Raw genomic sequence first — 9,887 nt, forward strand, 5'->3', positions numbered from 1 at the left:
ACTTATATAAATATCTGAATTTTGTGCATTAATAAGCAAACAGTGACTAGCTGTCTTTAATGTCCAGTCCAATAGGATTTAGATGTGAAGTTGAACCCAATGTTTGATTAATTTGTAATGGCACTCCTAGATAAGATGTATTTTATATCTTGTTTTGTTTCCAATAGACAGAGGATATTGAGAGTTTGATTCCTAAAGGGCTTTCGGAGTCGACAAAACAGCAGTTACGTTACCTTCTGGAGGTAAGGGGTTATGGAGAAATTTGTAGAAATCCGTGGAAATTGTGTTTAATTTCTTGTTGTGAAGCCATTTTTGCCCAGACCCCTACGCACTTAACACACAGTACTGATGCATTTTGCATACTTACTTACTGTCCTTCCTGAGATGGATCCTGTGTTGATGAATAACCACTATATGTCAACCCAAGAGTGACACAGAACAATCTAGTCAGAGTTCAGTTCTTTATCTGCTTACACACAACAGACAGACTCTTGCCAGAGTAAACCATTGTTACTGTCACAGCAATTGGATGGATATTCCCTGGGAGAGTCTATGGAATTGCTGTCTTCACTGTCTTTCTCTGCCTCCGATCCAGTTCTGGGTTGGGCTGCCTCTTGTCTGACCCGCCTCCTTCTTCTTGGGAAAGTACCACTTCACCATCCCTCATGCAATATAATTAGGAAATACACAATAAGTCATATTCATGATAGGAGGCATTAAAAGCCACAAAAGATAAATGAAATAAAATCTCAAAAGTGCTGGAGCAAATCACACGACTCGGTGTTCGGCCTAAAATATTGGAATAGTAGTGTTAGACTTGGTCTAAATGTATCCTGAGCATAAAAGTGATCTGTCTTGCTTCCTATTCCTTGTGGTAGAATGGACACCATTAAGGATAATGATATGATGGGAAACCAATGCATGCGATTTCCCCCCCAGATTTTCACCTAGCCAGTTCTTACCAACAGGACATTGAAGTGATCGAAGATTTGAATTTGCCAGTCTCCAGCTCGTTACATGCTTGAAACTGTGTTGTGATTTGGTATTCAAATCTGTCTCCTCCAAAACCATCCTAAACAATGTTTTGCTGTCCACCTTTCCTAGATGAGAGCAACAGCTGATAAGTCCATGCGGCTTGTCCTTGCCACCTTCAGCAACCTTCGGGAAGAGCTTGTCCATCTGCAGGATGACCTAGGGGTGCGTAGTTTGTTGCTTGGAATGTGTTGAAGTGCGTTGAACAGCCGTCCCTGAACTGGTGTCTTCCAGAATGTGTTAGGACCTGCTGGTTGGAATTTACATTTCAAACATATCTGGGGGAGGCCAAGATAGGGAAAGCGGCACCCAGATGGCACTTGTGATCTAGAGCCAGGATTCATAATGCACTTTCAGATTTTCAAGATCCTCTTCTTGTTTTTGACAGTCCCCTTGATTTTGAGGGACATGCATACAAAATTCTGGGTAGAAATTTCTGATCCTTTCTTGGATGGTGGAAATCAAAGCTGTGTCAGTCACCACTTCTCAAAGATTGTAAAGCAGCTTGCAGTTACTTTTCTCTTGGGACAATTAGAACAATCTTTTGGGACCGAACCATGGTGACTTAGTTGTTATGAACCAGTGTGAATTTGGGCCGTTTTTAATTAGAGATATTTTGCATTGTTTGTAGTTTCATTGGAAACTGGCTGATCCCTTTGTTCGTTTCCCCCACGCTTGTTTTTCAACAGGTTACGGGCTTTTAATCCATTAATTTCTGCCCCTCTTCACACGTTCAAGTGCAGGTTTGAGTTTCAGTGTGTCGCAAAACAAGAAGGGCACATTTCAGCACTGACTTTATGGGTCAGCCATAAACTTCAGCCTTTGGAGATCCAAGCATTCCTTTTTTCCTGGATCACAAATGTGCTTTCTCTTTTGTATAGAAAGAAAGAAAGAAAGAAAGAAAGAAAGAAAGAAAGAAAGAAAGAAAGAAAGAAAGAAAGAAAGAAAGAAAGAAAGAAAGAAAGAAAGAAAGAAGAGAGAAGAAAGAAAGAAAGAGAGAAAGAAAGAGAGAAAGAAAGAGAAAGAGAGAAAGAAAGAAAGAAAAAGGAGGGAGGGAAGGAAGGAAGGAAGGGATATAGCATATAGAACTTTTTTAATATAAGATTTTTTGTAAATTGTGAGGCAAACAGCCAGCCAAATCTGTTTGTAACACAAATAGAATCTTTTTAACAACCTTTCTTTGGACTTCTACAGAAACTGGAAATGGACAAAATGCTGCTTGAGAAAGATCTGTCTTTCAAGGAAGCTCAAGTAAAAGAATATGAGACGCTTTTGGCATCTGTGCGTGAGAATAATCGTCAACAGCAGGTGAGGGGCACACTTTGTGGTAGCAAATGTTGGCTCCCGATTTTAAACTGTCTTGTCTTGTCCAGCGGTCAGTTTTTGTGTTGACCTATCAGTTGATCTAATCCCAAAAAGTTCTATTACCGAAAGAACCTTGTCGGGGGAGAACACCAAATCCTGTGAAAACAGAAAAGGTTGGCGTGGAGAAGGATAGAAAAACACAATCAGCAATTAGCTTAGGCTCGATCAGGGTTAGGCAACCTTGGCTCTTTTATGACTGGTGGACTTCAACTCCCAGAATTCCTGAGCCAGCCTGGCTCAGCTTGGAAACCTCTCCCTTTCCCCTCAGTGTGGCTGGCGCAGGAATTCTGGGAGTTGAAGTCCACAAGTCATAACGCGGCCTAGGCCTAGGCCAGGGGTAGGCAACCTTGGCTCTTTTATGACTCGTGGACTTCAACTCCCAGAATTCCTGAGCCAGCATGGCTCAGCTTGGAAACCTCTCTCTTTCCCCTCAGTGTGGCTTGCTCAGGAATTCTGGGAGTTGAAGTCCACCAGTCATAAAAGAGCCATGGTTGCCTACCCCTGGGCTAGATAAACATTTCCTATTCCTGTTACTAGAGGAGAGGGGGGGAAAAATCTCACATGTTGAATACTGCGATGTTGTACAGAGGTAACCATCATGTCTTGCTTTATAGCTTCAGTGCAGATCTAGATTCTTAGGCAATAACCACAAGGAAAGGTGACTAAGTGTGATGTATGAACAACATGTACAATGCTGGTTATGTGCCATCAGGTTGGCATTGACTCTTAGCAACCACATAGATTTTCTCCAAGGATCTGGCCCTCAGATCTTCCAATGGTGCTGCCATCACTGCTGTAATAGAGTCCTTGCTATTAGTTTTCCTTGCTATTAGTTGTCCATTTTCCTTGCTATTAGTTGTCCACTTCTTCTCTTTCCTAGTGTTCTCCTACTTTGTGTGAAGCGTAGGATAGCCTGAATCAGAACATTGGTGCTTCAAGTGAGAACTCTGGCTTGCCAATAAAGGAGAATATTTGTAGCTCAAAGTTGAAATGAGGGGTCCTTGGTGCTCTCTGAGCTTGGCTGTTTTCTTGCAGCTGTTTCATTACCCAAACTGGATAACATCATCAGTGCTAGTAAGGAATGGGATTGAAAGCAATCCAGTTTGGTAATGAAACATCTGCAAGAAAACTGTCAAGCTCAGAGAGGACCTAGGCACCCTCGACTCTAGGCTGATTTGTTCAATGATCCATTGGATGTCTTGGTTGTTCTTGGAATTCTCAAGAGTTCAAAAGCTTCATTATTCTTCCTAACCTTGCTTATTCAAAGTCCATGTTTGATAGGATGGTTAATCAGAAATATTCCAAGGTGACCAGCACATAGGAACAGTGGCCCAATTGTGAAAATAGACAGATATGCAAATACAACTACATTAAGCTAAGCCTTAAGGAATTAGGTTTTCCCAGCTGGCAAAGTCACTTAAGACTGTTTCTTTTGGGGCTGGGGTGGGTTTGCAGCAAGCTCTCCGTGAATACACTCTGAAGTCTCGTTCCCTGGAAGAACAGCTGCTCTCCCTCCGTCACAACGACAGCGAGCGAGAATTTCGGCTGAAAGACCTGGAATACAGCAAACGAGCCTTGGAGCAGGAAATTCAGAACTTGAGACTCCAGGTAAAGCCTGTCTTTCCTTTGGTCAGTGGTCAGCTGATGCTTGGAATTCCAAGGACTAGCCTTGAAAAGAGAAGGAGGACCACAGTAAAAAAAAAAGTGGGGGTGGTGGTGGTCCGGTGAGCAGACAGCAGCCTTTGCCCTTTGAGGTCAACACTTCCTTTTCTTTCTACATCTCTCTTGGATCCAGAAGCAGAATTGTCATGTGAAAGTAGGTATGGTGGCTCCTCGTTTGCAGTAAGTTGCCCTTTGGAGGCTGGGCTGTGAAAAAGCAAGCTGGGGATGGAAAATACACAAAGATCCGTTTAAGTACATTTAATCTGAATCGTGACTCAATAAATTGGATTTTTTTTTCAAAATATAGATTAGCAAAGATTTTGGACAGTGGCTGTTAGTTAACGGAAACTGCAGTGTGGGAAGGAAGAGAAAGAGAAAGAGAAAGAAGGAAGAAGGTGGAAAGGAAGGAAAGAGAAAGAGAAAGAGGAATGAAAGAAGGAAAGAAAGAGAGAAAAAAGAAAGAGAAAGAAAGAAAGAAAGAAAGAAAGAAAGAAAGAAAGAAAGAAAGAAAGAAAGAAAGAAAGAAAGAAGAAAGAAAGGAACTGTTCCATAGGATAACTCTGTCATTATGTGGAGGTTGCTTTAAAGAACCGTTAGTGGTTTCTTTTAATTGCAGAAACTAAAATGTTTCCTTTGCTCAGACTTCCACCAATCCTCTGGGCCAGACCACCACGGATGAACTGTCCAGCCGCTACGTAGAGATGATCAACCAACTCAGAGAGGATAAAGACCGGGAGATCCGCACTCTGCGGGTAAGTTGGCTTCCTTATCAAACATGCCGTATTGCTGGGCTTTCTTTTAAGCCATTCCTGTTTTGCAGAGGTGGGGCTTCGACAGGACTTGCTGGCCTTGTCTGACCTGGAACCTGGGTTGGGTTGAGATCGTTAAACAGAGGACCACATGGACATCCCCCAAAGTACAGACTAGCCTGGGAGGTTACCATCCATTCCAGAAGAAGACAGTGGCAAAGGGTTTCTAACCCTGTCCCCCTGACAATTGCATAGTGACACCCGTCGGATTCAACTTCACTCAGAGGCACACAGATATAGTCCTTTGACTACCATCTGTTTAGTGATCATTCAAAGTTGTGGCACTGAAATAGGTGACTAATGACCGTCTTTCACATTCACGACCGTTGCAGCATCCCCACGGTCAGGTGCTCAAAATTCAGACGCTTAACAACTGGCTCATGTTTAGGACGGTTGCAGCATCCCAGGAGGGTCCTGGGACCACTTTTTGCGACCTTCTGACGAGCAAAGCCAATGGAGAAGCCAAGGTCACTGAACAGCCCTTGCTTTTATTTTATTTATTTTTATTTTAATTCCATTTATATCCCACCCTTCTCCGAAGACTCAGGGCGGCTTACAAGCTTAGCAGTAGCCTTCATTCTATGTATATGCCTGCTTGTTAGGGCTTTCACACCTCCCCCAAGCGGCATTATTACAAAGTCAGCTTAATTGCCCCCAACAATCTAGGTCCTCATTTTACCTACCTCGGAAGGATGGAAGGCTGAGTCAACCTTGAGCCTGGTGGGATGCAAACCTGCACTAATTGCAGGCAGCTGGTGTTACTTAAGGCAGCTGGTGTTACTTAAGGAGGCATTAGCCCACTGCTCCACCAAGGCTCTTCCAACAACTGCAGTGATTAACTGTGCTGAGAAAGCTTGTCCAACTCCACAAATGTCTCGCTCAGGCAACAGAAATGTTGGGGTCGGTTGTGGTCGCTAAGTCCAGGACTACCCGTATTTAGGTATGGCAAAGCTGCCTCTTGAGCACTGATCCATGTGAGCTTTGTTCTTTTGGTTGTTGTTGCCGTGTAGTGCACCTTGTCCGAATTCCAGAAGGATTTCTCGAGAAAGCAAGGGACTGACACTGACCTGCAGATAAGACTGCAAGACTTGATTCTCAAGCTGGAAGAGAGAGACGCCTGCATCAAACGGCAGGAGGAGGTAAGTAGTGGCGCATGGAGAGTTGAGCAAATTCTTGGCTCAGTCCCTAATCAAGGAGCCCTCAAGGAAGAAACCACACCCTAGCTAAGACTAGCAAGGCAAGCCTCCTTTATATAAAAGCCAGCAAAACGCCACTCCCCTTTGCACGGATGATGTTGCCTAGCTTGGTAATGAAACGTCTACAGGAAAACAAGATCAGGACTCAACCGTCAATCTCAGATTTCTCCTAGCTGTCTGTCTGGGTTCTGGGATGAAGTCCATGAGTAGGATTTCATCCTCGTCACTCTTTAATTTACGTCTCCTTTCCGAGGGACCCATTTTCAGCAAACTTAATCAGTATTGGGAAGGTTCTGAATAGTCTATATGGGATGGTGTCTTTGTGCCTGAAATGGTTGTTTTTTTTAATCTTTTAGGAAATCTTCAGATTGAGGCAAGAAAAATTAGCCATCAATCCATCCCAAGGAATCACAAAGACCATCATCACAAAAAAGTAATGCTATTGCGAGCAACTGATTGTTTCTGTTTGGGAAACCTACAAGTGTATTTGGGGTTTTTTTGGCACTGATCTTTTTGCCCTCATTAGCACCCCAAAAGTCAGCAGACCTAAAAACAAATACAAACTGACACTAGGCCATAACACAACAGCAAAAGATAAAACTTATTGAAAAAAATACACCTAGTGAGAATAAAATATACAGAACATCTTTTTTTTGCAATTAAAAACCACAGTAACCCTAACCCTGTTTAGCTAAGATTCACAATCATATTGCACAGGAGAGATCGCAATAGAAAACATTTCATTGCTTTTATCACAATTAACATTAAATTTGGTCTCTCAAACAGCTGGTGAAAAATCCAAATTAGAGAAGAAAAGACAGGGAAAAAAATCAAGAGGAAAAAAAATAACAGGAATTTTTATGCCACGGGTATCCTCCCATTTCTTTTAAATGTAGATAATTAAAATTATGTTTCATCTGGTATAACTCAACGGGAACAGTCGGATTTTTTAAAAATAGGGTAGCCGGGAATCCTTTGTGTGTGTGTGTATGTTTGACTCGGTCAGTGACAAGTCACTGTATTCTTGGCAAGATTTGGGAAATGGTTTACCATTGCCTGCTCCCTAGGGCTGAGAGTGAGTGACCGGCCCAAAGTTACCCAGCTGGTTTTCATGCCTAAAGTGGGACTAGAACTCACAGTCTCCCAGTTTCTGGCCTGCTGCCTAGACTACTAACCCTAACTGGCTTTCAATCTAGCTGTGGCAATTGTTGCGAGAGACAGATTATAGTCCTGCCCTGCTTTTAAGAGTGGAACAATGGCATCTAAGATCGAATTGAGCACCAGGGTTGATGTTTTGCTTTTCACCGCCAGATACAGGAATCATTACCCCATCCTTGGCCTCTTGTCAGATGACTACAAAGCCACATCACCTGGTGGGGAAACGCAGACCATTGTGATTGAAAAAACGGGAGAATCGTGGAAGGTAACTGCCCCCAACCGAAACATCTCTCACATTCAATTAGACCTGCGGGAGCTTTTAGCATTAGGATTTTAAAAGGTGGGAGGCAGTGGGAGGGCAACCCAATTAAAACCGCAGATAGTTTTTGACTTGCGCCCAGTCTGTGATGGGGCAGCGTGGAAAACGGGACGTCACGCTATTTGAAATTCATAGCCAGGTGAGGCGTTTGCTGCTGCCTCTGTAGCTCCCGTCGCAGAGCTCAGAAGGCAAAAGTGCATTGAACATTTCAAGGGACCAGTTTGAAGAATTCATCCTCTTCGCCTCCTGTGGTTGTATTTCCCGACCGAGAGAAGCCCTCGACTTACAAGCATTCATTTTGTGACCATTCAAAGTTACGACGGTGTGACCTTTTTTCACACGTCCACGGTCATGTGATCTAAATTTGGCCTCCTGGCCAGTGGCTCATATTTATGACAATGGCAGTGTCCCGGTGTCAGGTAGTTCACCTTTTGTGACATTCCTTACTAGCACTTCCCCAAATGCAGCGGGGAAGCTGGATTCTCTGAACACACCTGTGCTTCTAACTTTACAAGGGCAGCGATTCAAGAAAAGTTGTAAAATGGGGGTAAACTCCATGAATAGCTGTCTTGCTTAGTTATGGAAATGTTGAGCTCAGTTGTGGTAATAAGGACTACCTGTATTTGTGCAGAAAATGCTACTAAACATTCGGTTCGCAAACGCCTACAGCCTAAGGCAATGGCAGACGAGCATATTACAGGTTAGCCAGGAAAGCTTAAATTTTTTAGTAATTGCTGTTTGGTCTTGAAGGCCAACTCTTGTGCCTTAGCTGAACAAATCCCAAAGAGTTTGGGATAAATAGTGATTTATCTCTTGACAGATATCCTAGCGAAGAGGTGAAGATGAATAACATGTCCTGTTTCTTTTCCCACAGGAATCGTTTACTTCTGATTAAAGGTCTGCCGGGCGTCTGTCAAGCAGGTCTGCTGAACAAGTTGTGGCTGATCAGATGAGTCTGCGTCAAAATGAATATTGTTGCGTCATTGTTTTGCTTGCCCACCCGCTTCATGTAATGCTGGAAGTTTTGAGATAATTCTGGATCAGTCAGGGTTGGAAGGAATTGTTAAAGCACACGCTACCAAATGCGGCATTTGAACAAGTTCTTCGCACCAGGGGGTTTCAACTTTCAAGCTTAACTGGTCAACTGAAGAAATGTATGAATGTATGGGTCAGGAAGGGATCTGGGCTGGGGAATTCAGAAATCCCGTGTGCTGGCCAAGCTTCTGTCTTCTCCCTTTTTAACTCCAAAGATCTGAGAAACTATATCCAATACCTGCCTGATGCTTCAGTTGAGAGATGCAGAGATCAATAATTACTAAATAAATGTTTTTTTTCTTTATTGGAAACATTCAGTCCATTACCAATATTATATCTAGGAATGCTGCTTCCAGCCACAGCCTGTTAATGAAAGCAGTCGAGAGTTATTTGACAAGTATACTTTTCTTTAACATGTATTTTCTCACTAGCAGTTTTCTGTTCTTTTGGAAGGAGACGGAGTTAGTAACTTTAGTTAAAGTACTTAATTGTTAGTACTTGGGTGTAGGGTTAGTTGTTTTTTTTTTTTTTATATTGTTGTAGTTACTCTGTGATGTGGGTCAAATCTTGAACAGACAAGTTTGGACTGAGCGCGGTAATTTGTTGTTCTATCCTTTGTGGCATGAAGCTAAAATCTAAGATGTGGAGAAGGAGGGATGGAAGGAGAATTGATTAGAAAGCAATTTTGCTAGTGCAGTGGGTTAGGACTTGTATGTTGTTCAGAGAAAATTAGATAATGCTTGTGGACCGTTTTCAGCATGAAGCTGAAAATTGATTTTGAGATTGGAAAATTGTGCTTGTATGAGTGCAGAGACGGATATGATGGTGGATTCACAGCATCACAAGCAAAGTTAGTTGAACTTGCACCGCACTGCCTTCCATCTAGGGCTGGGGAAGGCAGCACCTCCCACTCAGAAAGACAAGGAGAGATGGAGCGTAGATGACACATTTGCAGGAGATGTATCTTAGATTCTGCTGTGCACAGGTGCAGCGTGCTTGCTTATTCTTGCTGGCTTATAGAGTCAAGTAACTGATAAAGGAGACTATTTGTAGCTCAGGGTTGAAATGAGGGTGCCTTGATGTTCTCTGAACTTGCTTGTTTTTGTTGCAGATGTTTCATTACCAAACTAGGGATCACCATCAGGGCTAGAAGGAGTGGGGTGTGTAACTGCATCTTGTACGTAAGCAGAGAACAAACCTCACTCCCTTCTATCCCTGACGATGTTACCTAGTTTGAAACGTCTGCAAGGGGGGAAAAACCAAGCTCGGAGAGTGGACCAAAGAGCCCTCAGCGTCAACTAACTTTATAAA

The 9,887-nt window shown here is 42.9% G+C and overlaps 1 protein-coding gene across 1 annotated transcript in view; it reads left to right on the forward strand.

Annotated features, from left to right (window-relative positions):
- The window catches only part of POF1B (POF1B actin binding protein), a 31,416-nt gene extending 22,507 nt beyond the window's left edge, over positions 1-8,909 (forward strand). Inside the window, exons 7-15 of the mRNA XM_083372039.1 lie at positions 168-242; positions 1,105-1,197; positions 2,227-2,340; positions 3,853-4,005; positions 4,701-4,811; positions 5,879-6,007; positions 6,421-6,497; positions 7,376-7,487; positions 8,416-8,909. Of these exons, the coding sequence (XP_083228165.1) occupies positions 168-242; positions 1,105-1,197; positions 2,227-2,340; positions 3,853-4,005; positions 4,701-4,811; positions 5,879-6,007; positions 6,421-6,497; positions 7,376-7,487; positions 8,416-8,436 (885 nt within the window). The 3' untranslated portion in view covers positions 8,437-8,909. The remainder of the gene's footprint in view (positions 1-167; positions 243-1,104; positions 1,198-2,226; positions 2,341-3,852; positions 4,006-4,700; positions 4,812-5,878; positions 6,008-6,420; positions 6,498-7,375; positions 7,488-8,415) is intronic.
- Positions 8,910-9,887: the final 978 nt, after the last annotated feature.

This window comes from Vipera ursinii, assembly GCF_947247035.1.
Source record: "Vipera ursinii genome assembly, chromosome: 12".
Classification (NCBI taxonomy): domain Eukaryota; kingdom Metazoa; phylum Chordata; class Lepidosauria; order Squamata; family Viperidae; genus Vipera; species Vipera ursinii.